Source organism: Physella acuta, unplaced genomic scaffold (assembly GCF_028476545.2).
Source record: "Physella acuta isolate Inbredline_101_S28 unplaced genomic scaffold, ASM2847654v3 ptg000539l, whole genome shotgun sequence".
In the NCBI taxonomy this organism is placed as follows: domain Eukaryota; kingdom Metazoa; phylum Mollusca; class Gastropoda; family Physidae; genus Physella; species Physella acuta.
In genome coordinates this window covers 150,211-166,370 of record NW_026732058.1, presented here as the reverse complement: position 1 = coordinate 166,370, position 16,160 = coordinate 150,211, and the positions used below count along the sequence as shown (strand labels likewise).

Genomic DNA, 16,160 nt, shown 5'->3' with positions numbered 1-16,160 from the left:
TAATTTATTGATTGTATAGTTGATATGAGGAATAACTAGCTGAGTTGAAGGATTTAAAGACAATGTGCAGACAAGCAGAGGCGTAGCGGGGGGTGCAGACCTCACCGGGTGACACCATTTAGGGGGGGTGACACCAAGGCAAAAAATAGCATAATATATAGAGAAAAACTTGACGGGGGGGGTGCAAATCGAAAATTTGTCCCCGGGAAGGGTCGCTACGCCTCTGGGGGGTGACACCATTAAGTGCCGCACCGGGTGACACCCGATCTCGCTACGCCACTGCAGACAAGTTACTTTATTAGAGACTGGTGCCACCCATTTATTCGGACATTCAAACCTATGGGCGTAGGTGGACCTAGTCTCAGAGTTTAGGTGAAGGCTTGGTTATATATTGGGGCGGCTCTATGTCCCCCCAGAGTTCCGCCCATATTTTAAATATTAAGAACAGAGTGCCCAGTTAAAATATATTTAAAAATGAATAAAATATCTGTTAACTTTTGAAGTGTCTAGGTTTTTCTTCACTCCCCTCCCCTCAAAAAAATTGGACCAGCGTAACATCTTTAGCTTTTAATGGATATTACAGCTACACAAAGACAGCTTTGACAAACTTGATTACAGCTGTTCTTAATTGTAACAGACTCAACTACAGTTGCTCCTGAACATCTGGTTCGTGACTATACATGCCAGCCTAGATAAGCTTTATAAAGCTGCAGATCTTATCGTTACAGAAAGCTGCGAGAAACCTTCGCGTTAAGACCATTCATAACAATTTCATTTACATTACACACAGACGTAAGTAGGTCTGCTGTTTACTTCTAATGTGGCCAATGTTTACATGATATGGGTATAACATATTTTTGTGCTTACTACTGTTTGCCTAGAATTATCTACTCATTAATACAACTGCTTTTTGTTAATCCCACGAACATAGTTTTTGTTTTTTTAAAGTGCAAGAGTTTATTTCTTGTAACTTGTTATGAGACAACCTAAGGGGGTGAGAAAGGAAAGGGGGATGTCACTGGTGTCACCCATTTAAACCCACTTGATCTAGGGCCTGCCCATTTTCTCGATAGATAAGAAACGTGACGATAAAATCAGATAATAATCTGCTTACCACGCATGTTTTCGATGACTGCAAAAGCTGAGCAGGAATTTTAGTTTTGGGAGTATCTTAATTTTATTAAAACCCCATGATTGTATTTCTGCCACACTAAAGTCTGGCCGAGGCCTAGGAACAAAATGATGCCACACATCTTGATCATATAACAATTCTTGGGGGTCATCCATAAATGACGTCACGCTTTTTTTGGACGATTTTTACCTCCAACCCTCCCCTCCGTCACATATCGTCACAAAAAGCCAGACCTTCCCCCCCCCCTAAAATGAAGTCACACCTCAGCCTACAACCCCCCTCAAAATTGCAGTTGAATTTTTCTTAAAACATCGATATTTTTCCAAAATCTTGGCTGAACTCTCTCAACATAGAGTATTTTAATCAATTCCTATTACAATTTATTAAAACAGTTTTCTAAAACGCGAAATAACGTCTAAAATTCGTTTTCTAACATTACTTTTTGTTAATGCAAAAATGTGACGTCTCACCATCTGAACCCCCCCCCCCCTCCCCCTCATCACACACAGTCACAAAATTACGGACCCCCCCCCCTCCCCCCTACGAGTGTGACGTCATTTATGGACGACCCCTTGAGCCTTTATTCTTCCCCCACCCCTATCCATGTTGCTTGTTGTCACAGATCAGAAACTCTCTTTCGCTTTACTTTAAGTCCATTATTGAAATGACGGCCGCTATCTGCTGAATATTCATCAAATCGAAACTGGAGATTTAAATTTTTTCCCTAAAAGTTGCCAGAAGCTCATCAACCAACATTTAAAAGCAACCAGTTATGTCGAAAGCCTTTTTTATTCGATTTTTTTTTGTTGTCTAGGTTACAGGATGTCAACAAAAGACTTTCCAAAAATAAAATGTGTGCGAGCACTGTGTCAGCAAGGGTCACAGAGTGACCAAGGAGCAGACTGTCATGACGTGGACGACTCCCATTGGCTGAACTGTGGGCTGGCGCCAATCGCGACACCCATGAGCTGCCACCCGCAGTACTCGGCTACTAGAAAGTCCTGGGGCATCAACGCCTTGGGGACGTTGGCTGTCGAGGTAGGAACAGACTTGGTGCATTACTTTGTTATTTTGTCGTGTCATACAGTCCGCACCCCGCTGTTAATGACGCCACCAAATCTGAGTTCCTTCCAGGCATATCTTCGCCCCCCCCCCCTCACAATCGAAGAACGTTTACCGCCCCACCCCCCCCCCCCACCCCCAACGAAATGCAATTAATATAGAAAATATATACTTATACCAGTGTCCGCCCCCCCCCCCCCCCGGAAGTTTTAGTCCGCCACCCCCCCCCCCCCCACCCCCCACCCCCAAGAAAAGGTCTGGAAGAAACACTGCATCAAATATGGCCCCCAAATACAATGCAACGAAAGCTTGACTGGTTGAATACTGGAATGGCGAGTGTAACTGGGACAACCCACCCTCTTTTTAAACAAAAACAAACAAAAGAACACATTGTCGATTTACGCAACAACAGCTCTCCTTCCTCCCGTGTCACCCCAATGTATGGCATGACATTGGCCACATGTAACGAACTATTGGAAAAGTGGCAACATTGTACACAAGTAGTCCAATACTGTATCATCTGTTTTCTGTCATAGGTGGAGGCTGAAGATGGAACCGTTGGTGTGGGGGTGACGATCGGTGGGGAGCCCGGATGCTACATCGTGGAGAAGCACTTGAGCCGGTTCGTTGAGGGTCAGGACCCACGTGACGTGGAGCTCATCTGGGACCAGATGTTTAGGGCCACCATCAACTACGGCAGGAAAGGGCTGCCCATTCAGGTAGGTCGAAAAAACCAGCTGCTAGACAGTTTTTAACTACATCCCCCCACCCCACCCTACACACATAGGGCCTACACATTCAAGGCGTAGTGTAGGCAATTTAATTTAAAACAACCAAAACAAATGGTAGGTATGTGGACAATACCCCCCACCCCCAGACACCCACCCACACACCCAAGGCGTTGTTTAAGCAATTTAAACAAAACTGGTAGAGAGGGCAACCCCCCCCCCCCCCCCACACACACAAGGCAATTAAAAAACAGTAAGTAGGCAGGGGGGCATTACCCTTCCCTCGACACACAAAAACTCAAAACATATCTCACGTTCAATTAGTTATTTGCGACGGCGTGTCGTTATCGCTTTATGTTCATTGTTAACACTATTTTACGTTTTATATTTGTACCTCTCTACTTTCCCCAATAAAGATATCCCGCCTAAGTCACTGATACGATGCAACACTAATGTTTTTTCAGGCAATCAGTGCGGTGGATCTGGCTTTGTGGGACTTGCTGGGAAAACTGAGGAATGAGCCGGTTTATGCCCTGTTGGGTGAGTTATTTGGCAGGATAGAGAGATCATCTGGGTTGGTAGGAAATCAATGCAATCATCTGATTGTATATTACCTTATAGATTTTCTATTTTTCACCGAGAGGGAGCCACAAGTTTAAACTACGCAAGGAAAAAGAAAAATCCGACATTCCTTCACCCCACCCCGATCGTTCAAAGTGTTTTAAACTCATCCTCATGTTACTATAACTGGGTACCAACTATAAACTGTTGTGGTTGTTGTTTTTTTTTAGGAGGAAAAACGAAAGATCGTCTGCCAGTCTACTCGACCACCGGACGACCCGACTTGGCCAAAGAGCTGGGGTTTGTGGGCGCTAAAATCCCTTGCTGCTATGGCCCAAGCGACGGGGACGAAGGTTTGAAGAAAAACGTCGAGTACTTCAAAAACTGGAGGGAAAAAGTTGGTCCAGATTTCCCGCTGAGTTTAGACTGCTACATGGCGCTCACCGCGCCCTACGCTACGAAACTCGCGAAACAGCTCGAGCCTTTTGGGTTAAAATGGCTGGAGGAATACCTCCCACCCGACTGTTACCATGGCTACAAGCAAGTCCGTGACAACCTGAAAGGCTCGTGCGTGATGCTGACCACTGGCGAACACGAGTACACACGGTACGGCTTTCAGCAGCTTCTGGAATCTCGCTGTGTCGACATCATCCAGCCGGACATCACGTGGTTGGGGGGTCTAACTGAAGCCAGACGTGTCGTGGCCATGGCCTCCGCCACCGACACACTGGTCATCCCCCACGGGTCAAGTGTGTTCTCCTACCACCTGCAGTACGCGTTCACCAACTGCCCGCTGGCCGAGTACATCAACATGAGCCACAAGGCAGACCAGATTGTACCATACTTTGGTGGACTGTTTCCTGACGAGCCACTACCGAAAGACGGGTTTATAGATCTTCCGGACAGGCCAGGATTCGGTGTGACGTTAAAGAAGGAGGGGCTAAGACGCCCTTATGCCAGGACAGAACAAGAGTCCCTTCAACAGGCATTGGCCAACAAAAATAAACCACTTCCTTTAAAAGCTAAATTCCCATTTTAATCATTCCTCATAAGCCATTAAACAATTCTACTCTCTGATATGGCATTTCATTCTTTTTACAAGTATTGAAAGATAAACTTCTTTTTCTGCAAACTACTGAAGATTATTCATTTCAAAGTACTCAAAATATTGTATTTGCACTACTATATACCATTAAACTGACATTTTCTAGCTTGAAACAGTTTATAACTGCATTTTTTTATTCTTATAAAATATGAACTAAAAAAAATATATAATTTGTCAAAAACTAAACAAAAAATATAATCCATGTATTTTTATTAAAATAAAAATACTAAAAAATATATAATTTGTCAAAAACTAAACAAAAAATATAATCCATGTATTTTTATTAAAATAAAAATACTATCAACATTTTCATTCAAATAAATTACCATAATAAAATTTAAAAATTTCTTTTACATTATTTAAAACATTAAAGACTTGGTGTTGTACATAAAGAATAAAATAGCATTTATTTACAATCCGATCAAAGATTTAAGCAAAGAGATTTTAAATCTGTAATCAAAAGTTACGGCATCAATGTTAGGGTCCCCTACTCTGAGACAACAAGATATTCTCAGATAATATGCAGATGACAGATTATAACACATAAATTGAGACATCAATAATGAGTACATTATAAAACCCACAGCCTAGGCCAAGGCTAACCCCACAGTTACTTGACTTAGCCAAGTAACAAAAATGATACTAGTAACTAGATAAACATATTAATACAAAAAATAACTAGTAACTAGATAAACACATTAATACAAAAATAGTACTAGTAACTAGATAAACACATTAATACAAAAAATAACTAGTAACTAGATAAACACATTAATACAAAAAATAATTTCCCACAGCATTGAACTAAGTCCAACTTTTTGTCTAATGATATAAAAGACTACAATTTGTGAGAGACTTCTGACCCTCTGTCTTCTGTTTACAGAAACATTAAACCATCACAGCAGGAAGTGTGAAACATAAACAATTTCAATGATCTTAAGTCATGTCATGGGCATCACAATGACCTTTTATATTCTTACAGAGCATATATTTTCTACATGTAAGTGCACATTTATTTTGAGCAAATCTTGAACCAGCTGAAACAGAGCCTTCAAGTTAACAAAGTTACAAGTCCCTAAGGCCAACATAAGATCCAATGTCAAGTCAAGCTCCACACAAGTGATACAGCCTCAGTGTACTCAACTATTTCTTCCATGCATCACATACACACATACTTGACCTAGAACAAAGTTACAAGTCCCTAAAGTCACATACTCATATACTTGACCTGTGACAAAGTTACAAGTCCCTAAAGCCAACATAAGTTCCAATGTCAAGTCACATACACATATACTTGACCTGCGACAAAGTTACAAGTCCCTAAAGCCAACATAAGATTCAATGTCAAGTCACATACACATATACTTGACCTGTAACAAAGTTACAAGTCCCTAAAGCCAACATAAGTTCCAATGTCAAGTCACATACACACATACTGACCTCTAAGTCTCACAAGTGAGAATCTCTATCTCATATACTGCAACCATTTAGGTCCAGAGTGGAATCTGTAGCCAAAGTTTCAATTAATCAAATAACAATAATGCATCAAAGTGTGGTTCCAAAACATAAAACCTAAAGAAAGTATACAAGATACAAATAATCTCCAGGAACACAGTTATTGTTATAGTACATCATTACATCACCATCAACCACAAGCAACCATCTTGTTATAATCCATCATGATCTTCAGTATCTGAATACAAGAAAATTGAAAAAATAGTTAAAAGCTGATGTGCACAAATGACCTAAGCAAAAACCCCTTGACCTCTCATTAGAATAGTTTAGCTTGACATAATTAAACTGAAACCACAATTAAGTGTAGACTAAACATTACAAGATAATTTCTAGGTCAAAAAGTTTCTACATACTTGATGTATCTATAATGTGTAACAAGTCTCTACATGCCTGATGTATCTATAATGTGTAACAAGTCTCTACATACCTGATGTATCTATAATGTGTAACGAGTTTCTACATACCTGATGTTCCACCTTCAGTTCCAGCCTGAGAAACCAGTGCCTGGAACCTTTTCTGTAACTTTTTGTATTCCTGCAACAACAACACATCTTTGAATAAAAACAGCTATATCATCTATTAAATCATCTATTAAAGTAAAAGCTGCATGCATGTACATTTCACACAGCTAAACACTAAATACATGTTTTTATAGGGTACATTGCTTGATAGACGTACACCTAGGGCCTGAAACCCAATGACCTGAGACCATTGGGTTTGTAACTGGGTACTGTCCCACCTCTGTTTAACTGTTTTTATACAGATTGACACCCTGGTTACACATGAGAAGCCTAGTGATTCTATGCTTACAGTTCTATATGACTCCTGTGTGATAGTCTCCCCTTAATCAACTTACAGCCCAGTAATTTAGTGCTTAGTTTTACATGAGTAAAATGTGATAGTCTCCCCATATCCAACAAAATGACTAAATGCTTACAGTTTTACATGACTCCAATGTGATAAACTCCCCTTCAGCCAACTTATTCTGCTCAGCTTTTTTGGTTTTTTTCAACAGGTCTTCTCTCCCTTCTTTGCTCATGTACACACCGGCCTCTTCAAAAATTTTACTCAGCCTTTTGTTGTAGCCCTTTAATAGAAAAAAAAATCACATCATTATTTGAAACAAGATTTGCAACAAACTGATGGACACTGTGAACAAAGTAAAAGCTTAATAAAAAAAAAATTAACATATCTGTATGCACATAATAAAGTGATTATTGCATGTAAGGATGTTAAGGTCTATATAACACTCTTCAGTGTTTAGCGGCTACACATATGGTAACTTAAATCTTAAACCCAATAGGAAAAACTTAAATATATATTTTTTTAAAAGAGCTAGGACTTTTTTGTTCGACAATAATGTCATGCATGTTTGACCATTTTTACCCCCTCAAACTCCCAATTGTCAGATCCCCGTGTCACCCGTCTACCGTCCCCCAAATAGGACATCACACTACAGCTGATTGCCCCTTCTCCAACTGCATTTTTGGTTTTTTCAAACACACATATTTATTTACATTACTTACAAAGCTGGAAATAGATTAGAAATAATCAATTGACGCTTAAAAATGCAAAATACTTGTTAACATTTAAGGTTAAAAAGTATTCTATTTTTTTTTAATTGGAAAATCATGACATCACACTTTCTGAACTCCTTCTCATTACACATGCCCAGACCCCTCCCTCCCCCTTACAAATATGACATGATTTATGGATGCTCCCTTAAGTTGTTAAAAATGTGTCAAATCAAACCTTTGGAGTGAGCTCCCCTCTGCCCATGTCACTCTCCAGCTGATCCCACTCTTTCTGCAGCTTGGGGCTCAGGCTGGGATAAACCAGCATGGACTCGTTATGGCAGACCAGAGGTGTCATAAACACCAGGTGATAACTGCAGGTGTGAGGTTCACTGACGTTCACTATCTGGCTATGGTTGCCACACATGAAACTCACCTATTGAATCAAATCACAACTAGACCAAATTAAGGAGCTAGATTTTTAAGAAAAATTAATTTAAAACTAAAAATAGTAACTTTAGGTAAACTATAACAAGAGTTATTATTTCAAAATCTTAAGTTACTATTTATTTTGTTACTAAAAATAGACATGCTGACCTTAACAGATCTAAAAATACTTCCACAATGATCCCCATCTCTCATCACCATAGCAACATAAGTGTTGTTGATTATTTCCCATTCCTGCCACACACTAAAATAAAAAAATTTAAAGTTAAATTATAATTTCTGATTTGTCACAACTCTGAACAATAGTTATAATAAACTAAAATGGAATGAAACAGATTTCTTGAAAATTAAAAAGCTTCACATATTTCAACAAAGAACGCTTTAAATAAAATGTCCAATACAATTTTTTTTTAAATGTTAACAAAATGGGCTGCTGCATAATGTAGGCAGAAGAGAAAAGAATAATTACCCTAGGACACCTTGGTAGGGGTTCCAGTGTAAACCTTGTTCATGCTGAGTGACATTTGAAAAGGGACAAAACTTGTATTTGTAACTGGAGAAAAAAGTTGGATAAATGAAAACACAATATAATTTTTAAAATAATCTATTATCCATATTAGGAAAAATGCAAACAAAAAAAGGTGTGTGAAAACTCTAAGTTAGCACTTCTAGATAAGTGCAACATAGCTGTTCTGTTCAAATTATGTTTCTTTTCTCTTCAATATCACAGCACAGTTTCACTATTTCAATTAGCCTTGGTCCATGTAACATTCCTGTCACCCCTCTGCCAGCCTAGTATCATTTTCACCTTGTGAACACTAACTCACTTGCTAACTTATCACTTAGTTAACTAACCTATCAGTAACTTAGTTGCTAACCTATCAGTAACTTAGTTGCTAATCTATCACTAAATTAGTTGCAAACCTATCACTAACTTAGCTGCTGATGTATCACTAACTTAGTTGCTAACCTATCACTAACTTAGTTGCTAACCTATCACTAACTTAGTTGCTAACCTATCAGTAACTTAGTTGCTAATCTATCACTAAATTAGTTGCTAACCTATCACTAACTTAGCTGCTGATGTATCACTAATTTAGTTGCTAACCTATCACTAACTTAGTTGCTAACCTATCACTAACTTAGTTGCTAACCTATCACTAAATTAGTTGCTAACCTATCACTAACTTAGTTGCTAACCTATCACTAACTTAGTTGCTAACATATCACTAACTTAGTTGCTAACCTATCACTAACTTAGTTGCTAACCTATCACTAACTTAGCTGCTAACCTATCACTAACTTAGCTGCTAACCTATCACTAACTTAGTTGCTAACCTATCACTTAGTTGCTAACCTATCACTAAATTAGTTGCTAACCTATCACTAACTTAGTTGCTAACCTATCACTAACTTAGTTGCTAACCTATCACTAACTTAGTTGCTAACCTATCACTAACTTAGTTGCTAACCTATCAGTAACTTAGTTGCTAATCTATCACTAAATTAGTTGCTAACCTATCACTAACTTAGCTGCTGATGTATCACTAACTTAGTTGCTAACCTATCACTAACTTAGTTGCTAACCTATCACTAACTTAGTTGCTAACCTATCACTAAATTAGTTGCTAACCTATCACTAACTTAGTTGCTAACCTATCACTAACTTAGTTGCTAACATATCACTAACTTAGTTGCTAACCTATCACTAACTTAGTTGCTAACCTATCACTAACTTAGCTGCTAACCTATCACTAACTTAGCTGCTAACCTATCACTAACTTAGTTGCTAACCTATCACTTAGTTGCTAACCTATCACTAAATTAGTTGCTAACCTATCACTAACTTAGTTGCTAACCTATCACTAACTTAGTTGCTAACCTATCACTAACTTAGTTGCTAACATATCACTAACTTAACTGCTAACTTAACACTAAGTTGTTAAACTCAGTTGCCAACCAATCTCAAACCCATTTGCACCTTCTAGTCTTGTAACAATACATGGCTGTGTTCACTTACCAATATACCCACAATGGCCCTTATAATTAACAACATTAATTATGTACAAAACAATACTCTAAACCTGATGGTCTTTAGCTTAGACATATCAAGAATTGTGTCACCATTTTGTCTAGCCTTTACTTAATCCAACACGTGTCAGTTACCCATCAGAGCTGAGTTGGCTCAGGTATGCCCAATCAACTTAAGACTTATAAGGTGGTAATGCTGTACAACTTGAGCACTTCAAAATATAGCTGTATAAAATGCAGCATTATTAACTGACAAGAAAAATTAGACTGCTAAAAATTTTAAAAAACCTACTCTGCAATAATGGAGATAAAACACCGTCCAATCAGCCTCCTTAGATGAGCGGGACCCGAAAAGTTGGCTGGCTGCACACGCAGCTTTAGGTTATCCTCTGGTTGATTGCGGTTTTGGCTGTTATACATGCTGTTGAGTCTTTAAATATACAATTGAATTCATGTTTTCCAGCTTTGAGCTATTTTGTACACAAAAAAATACATAGAGACTCCTCTCTGTCTTCCCCACCAAGAAAATCATTCATGCTTTAACTAAACAATTTTGTTAAACACGAACAAACATGAAAATCTTACCTAGAAAGTATTCAGAAACTGCCACACATTCAAATCACCAATGTCTACATCACTTTTACAAACAATACACTCTATACAACTAAGATGTGCTCTTACCCAAAACTTGATGGTTCATCAACAATTTTCATCTCAACAAGCTCCCCTGTTATAGTGCCTGTTAGATAATGATCAAACTTACTGAGTATTTGATGAATATTCAAGAGAAGCTTATGTACATTTGATCTTAATAAATAAAGTATATAAGTAAAGAACATTTTATCATTTTGTAAAATAAAAATGGCAAAAATATTTTTTGTTGCCACACACTGAATCTAAAACTTTTTATAAATAGGACTAGACTAGATCTCTAAATAGGCTAAAAAATAGCCCAATTTATTATTAAATCTTAGTATGTAAATAAGCCTAATGACCTCGCGTGCGAATGAAATGTATTTTTTTTTAAATGTATGTATGTGTACTATGTAACTAGTATCCCAATATATAAAAGCCCATGTGCGCACCTCTCTCTCTCTGTCCGCAACATTTTTTAGGCGATGTGATGAGTATGTTCAGCAATATATATGGAGAACTTAACAATACAGATTTTTAAAAAAAATAATATGGTGGATGTTATAAATGTATAAACTAAAATTGATTTCAAGCGGGAGAATAAAAATAAAGACATATTCGAATGTAGAAACACATTTAAACTATGCCGCCGGAAAAGTGTTTATTGTCGTGACAAGAACGCAATAAACAATCATGTCAGATGCCACATGTTTAAACTACAAAAGAACACAAAACTAATGGCGTCATCTTCCCCAATTTTACAAAATAAAGAAATGAACTATTTCATTCAAATTTGATTTAGATCTACTTAACAAGACTTCCGCTATGAAATGTATACAATTTTCTCTGCCTAAACTAATAAAATTTACTTTAAAAAAAACATAACTACAATTGAACAGCCGGGTTTTTAACGAAATCATTTAAGTCTCTTAATTTTAAGTCTCTTAACCAGCGTGTGCATTTAATATGGTGCTGTATTGACTAATAATATATATAATTTGGTTTTAATTTTTGTAATAGGTATCGGTAGTCTATTTACTTGAAATGTGTTGGATTTTTAGCAATTTAGTTATTTCTTTGCTTTGTCACTAATATTGTTCAACGTTTAGTAAAACACATTGTGTATCGACCAATAACTATTTTATAAAATATTTTTTTCAAACTAGTATAATATTAAAATATATAGTTAATATAAGGCCTATAATTCATGTGTAACGGGTACCAACGGCTAGTGTGAAGTGTTGGACTATAGAGTATAATAGACCATAGGCCTAGAATCTACGGTATCTTTTCGATTTAGGCACATAAAATTGCCCGCGACTAGTAATGTGAAAAACAGGTGACTCCTTAAATTTTAATAATTATTTAACATTTATAGGAGGATTTTAGTTTTGAAATTTACAAAAATGTTTCAAAGTTTCATTTATGTACCTGTTTTTAAACAATTGAATTAAAACTTTTCAGTAATAAATGAAGACTATCTAGCGATGTTTCCAACAGATGCAACCATGCTCATTTACTATAGCAACCATCTTGTTTATTTTTTTATTGTAAACTTATAGCGCAAGATTCAAGGGAAGCCACTCTAACTTACAAATATAATAATATATCACAATACTTCTGTTACAAAGCCTTGACAATGAGGTAACTTTTTCGTACATTGCTAGATTCTAGCCACGGGCGATTTTACGTAGTTTAGGCCTACCAAAAAATTAATTTAGGTCTAAAGTCTAAAGTCTAACTATTCTAATCTAAACAATAAAAATTGAAATTCACTTCCATTTTTAATTTTTAACTTAATAAGACACGACTTACCACAAAAGGAAAACGTATACAATATAAAGAGCAGCACCTGGATTGCTATTTTACTTAGTGAAATCATTTTAACTTATTTTATAAATTATAGATCAAATGATGCTGTTTGTGGTGTTACTCTACTGATTCAATAAATGCAAATGGTTATTTTAATATTTATAATACCACTTTCTGTTTCATAAAATACTTCCGGTGCCGGTAGTTACGGTGCATTCAAACTTTTTTCTCATTATCAGGGTACCATTGATAAAATGTGAAATTTGTTTTTTCTATTAAAAAAGGTTTAAACGTTTAGAAATATTATTAGCATTCAATTTTACCAATACAATTTTTTCAACAAGTTGTAAAAAAATAATTAGAGTGACTTTCAGTAAAGCTTCTACAATCATAATGCCTACTTAAATCGCGGGAACGGATCGTTATTGTTTCTACAGATGAATCGTTCCCCTGTATATTTACCCCCCTCCCCCTTCACAGCTTCAAATATGCAGTAGGGTGTCATAAATAAATGACGTCACGTTTTTTAACGATGTTGCCCCCCCCCCCCCCTCCCGCACACATCATCACTAAAGGCCAGACGCCCTCCTAAAATGATGTCACACCTACCCCCCCCCCCCCTAAATTTGCAGTTTCTTTTTTTTTTAAAGTCATTTCTTTCTAAAACATTGAATGAGCTCGGTACTACACATATAGTATAATAATCAGTTTCTATTATGCTACGAATTACAAAAACAGTTTTCAAAACGCAATATAAGGACAAAAATCTAAAATTACATCAGACTTCAGCCTACCTTCTCCCTCAAATTGCAATTTTACAGAGCTCTGGAATGTAGCCAAAGAAAGTCTAGAAGCTAAGAGTAGGCCCAGTTAATTCGAACTACCTTAACAGAATCTCGATGGAGTCTTAGAATTTTTATAAAATGAGACTCCAGATATTAGCAAATATATGAAGATAATCTTCGGGTGGATTCCTCATTTTCTGGGAAAGTGGTTTGAACTGGGGTTTCTATTACGCTATTTCTTCGATGGGCGGGGAGAGGACACTTCAAATCAGGGTAGGTCTTAAAATTTACAGGTGATAGACACTAGTTAAAGTAGGGCCATATATTTTCTACATATTTTTGCCCCATTTCGTCCGTGGAGGTGGAGGCCAACCTGCCCCCACGAGATGCCTGAAAGAAACACAGGTTTAGATTCGTAGCCAAACCCTTCGAAAAAGATTGGCCATGACAGCGTTCCCTCCCGCGAGTCTTGAATGACCACCAAGTAGGTACAGGACTACAGGGGACTAGACCACAGTTACAGGACTACATGGGACTAGATCACAGGTACAGGACTACTACAGGGGACTAGACCACAGGTACAGGACTAGACCACAGGTACATGACTACTACAGGGGACTAGACCACAGGTACATGAGACTACAGGGGACTAGACCACAGGTACAGGACTACAGGGGACTAGATCACATATACAGGACATCAGACCACAGGGACAGGACTACTACAGGGGACTAGACCACAGGTACAGGACTACTACAGGGGACTAGACCACCGGTACAGGACTACAGGGGACTAGATCACATATACAGGACATCAGACCACAGGTACAGGACTACTACAGGGGACTAGACCACAGGTACAGGACTACTACAGGGGACTAGACCACAGTTACATGACTACTACAGGGGACTAGATCACATATACAGGACATCAGACCACAGGTACAGGACTACTACAAGGGACTAGACCACGTATACACAGTTTCTTCTAGGCATCTCTTCGGGGGGGGGGCGAACGAAATGGAATTTATATAGAAAATATATACATTTAAGAGTGTCCGCCCCCCCCCCGGATAAAAAAGTCTGGAAGAAACACTGCGTATACAGGACATCAGTTACAGGACTACCGCTTGGCCAATAACAGCGGCACCCGTACACACCAAGCAAGTCTAGCTCATCTCAAGCTGAGCTTTAAACAAGAGCCTCATCCAGTCTGTTTTCTGACAGCTCTATAGGCTACCCCACCTCAGTGGCATAGCGAGGTCGGATGTCACCCCCCCCCCCCCCCCCCAGAGGCGTAGCGACCCTTCCCGGGGACAAACTTTCAAATTTTCGATTTGCACCCCCCCCCCTTAAACTTTCGATTTGCACCCCCTCAAGTTTTTCTCTATATATTTTGCTTTTTTTTGCCTTGTCAACCCCCTAAATGGTGTCACCCGGTGCGATCCGCAACCCCCCCCCCCCCCTACGACTGATTGTCTATCCTGAGGGCCAGGATATAGGCTGCGCCTAGAGTCAGGTTGAGAAGATAGCACAGGACAGAGGGCTGGAGATCTTTGGTTGGCAGCGATGTCCAATAATCTTTCAAATGTTTCATTTGTTTTACCTTCAAATTCATCTACGGTACCATACTACTTTAGTTGGTTGCGATTTTCAATAATTTTTTTTCGCGTTTTCAGCTTGAACATAAATGCCCCGAGATTATCGCGAAATGCGATAAATTAATTATTTTTTTATTACAAGCTTTTATTTAACTCACTTCCTCGACAGTCTGTCTGTCTGTCTTGACGGAAACGCAGGAGTGAAAATTCGGACAGTTCTACTTGACCGATACGATTCACAGTTGGCACGTGGGTCAAGACATGAAGACAATGCAATCTGAAACTAAATTTGACTTAATTGGATGCCTAATTGATTTTTTATGAATTAATTAAAATTTGGACCGAATTAGTAGGCATGTCTAGCCAACCACACCACACGCGTCATCAATAGCTGCGCCATCACGACCACGTAATGGCTGCGTTCAAAAACCATTGCGCGCCTACTGAACGTGATATTCAGTAGGCGCGCAATGGTTTTTAGTCATGTAACTCTATTGTAGATAAAACATGTAAAGTACTGAAAAAAAATTCATAAAAAACGTTTTAATAACAAGCTTTTATGTAATGATGCACTAAAAAGTAGAAAATAAATTATAGACTACTATTTAAATAACTATAAAGAAAAGCGTGGGTGTCTTCCTTAACATTAGTAAAGGTATCCAATAGATACTAAAGTGACCCACGCTTTTCTTTATAGTTATTTAAATAGTAGTCTATAATTTATTTTCTACTTTTTAGTGCATCATTACATAAAAGCTTGTTATTAAAACGTTTTTTATGAATTTTTTATGATATTAGTTTCCTTTCCCTGTAGCTTCTTGTTAATTCTATTTTGCGGTTTTCATAGTCGGCTAGGGATATCTTGGTTGAATAGAAGTAGCTATGTCGTTAGAAGAGATCTTATATCATAGTCATGTTTCCATTGCACGTCCTGGGTCTACTTGAAAGACAGCACACAGGACTTAAGTATTTTTCAACAAAACAAGTACTACCTAGATCTACATACTTTCACTGATCACGAGGCCTGCATAAAGTTTTCGTTGGGGTGGTGGAATGAATTTTCTGAAAATTCGTATTTTTTAATCCACACACACACACAAATGCTGAAAAATGAAATTTTGATAAGCCATACTCCTACTGTAGCCAACACCACGAAGCCCCCCCCCCCCATTTTTTTAAAAAACATATACAGCACTGGAAGAATTTTGAATGACACTAATGAATCTGAGACAACA

At 38.0% G+C, this 16,160-nt stretch overlaps 2 protein-coding genes across 3 annotated transcripts; one reads left to right on the top strand and one right to left on the bottom strand.

Annotated features, from left to right (window-relative positions):
* The first annotated feature begins 586 nt into the window (after positions 1–586).
* LOC131945893 (L-rhamnonate dehydratase-like) lies at positions 587–4,693 on the top strand. The gene is made up of 5 exons (XM_059306516.1): positions 587–792; positions 1,947–2,170; positions 2,731–2,913; positions 3,387–3,462; positions 3,714–4,693. The coding sequence occupies exons 2-5, from the start codon at positions 1,955–1,957 to the stop codon at positions 4,520–4,522; spliced, it is 1,284 nt and encodes a 427-aa protein (XP_059162499.1). The 5' UTR covers positions 587–792; positions 1,947–1,954; the 3' UTR covers positions 4,523–4,693.
* A 190-nt stretch (positions 4,694–4,883) lies between these two features.
* LOC131945895 (N-acetylglucosamine-1-phosphotransferase subunit gamma) lies at positions 4,884–12,710 on the bottom strand. Of its 2 annotated transcripts, XR_009387640.1 has the most exons (10): positions 12,544–12,710; positions 10,777–10,834; positions 10,388–10,525; positions 8,534–8,617; positions 8,215–8,308; positions 7,856–8,053; positions 7,041–7,190; positions 6,568–6,637; positions 5,959–6,281; positions 4,884–5,768 (listed from the first exon to the last, which is right to left on the bottom strand). XR_009387640.1 is itself a non-coding variant. In XM_059306520.1 (9 exons), exons 1-9 carry the CDS (start codon positions 12,608–12,610, stop codon positions 6,256–6,258), a joined length of 885 nt encoding a protein of 294 aa, XP_059162503.1. In that variant the 5' UTR covers positions 12,611–12,710; the 3' UTR covers positions 4,884–6,255. The 2 variants fall into 2 exon arrangements, 1 of the variants encoding a protein (XP_059162503.1); XM_059306520.1 differs by having other exon boundaries at positions 4,884–6,281.
* Positions 12,711–16,160: the final 3,450 nt, after the last annotated feature.

What these genes read in the sequence shown, in the direction of transcription:
- LOC131945893 (XM_059306516.1), top strand. Translation starts at nt 1,955, where the DNA reads ATGTCAACAAAAGACTTTCCAAAAATAAAATGTGTGCGAGCACTGTGT. An exon ending in TGGGGACGTTGGCTGTCGAG is followed by an intron (nt 2,171 to 2,730) that starts GTAGGAACAGAC and finishes TTTCTGTCATAG; the next exon opens with GTGGAGGCTGAAGATGGAAC. An exon ending in GGAAAGGGCTGCCCATTCAG is followed by an intron (nt 2,914 to 3,386) that starts GTAGGTCGAAAA and finishes ATGTTTTTTCAG; the next exon opens with GCAATCAGTGCGGTGGATCT.
- LOC131945895 (XM_059306520.1), bottom strand. Translation starts at nt 12,610, where the DNA reads ATGATTTCACTAAGTAAAATAGCAATCCAGGTGCTGCTCTTTATATTG. An exon ending in GATGAACCATCAAGTTTTGG is followed by an intron (nt 10,526 to 10,776) that starts GTAAGAGCACAT and finishes GTATATTTAAAG; the next exon opens with ACTCAACAGCATGTATAACA. An exon ending in GTATTTTTAGATCTGTTAAG is followed by an intron (nt 8,054 to 8,214) that starts GTCAGCATGTCT and finishes TTGATTCAATAG; the next exon opens with GTGAGTTTCATGTGTGGCAA.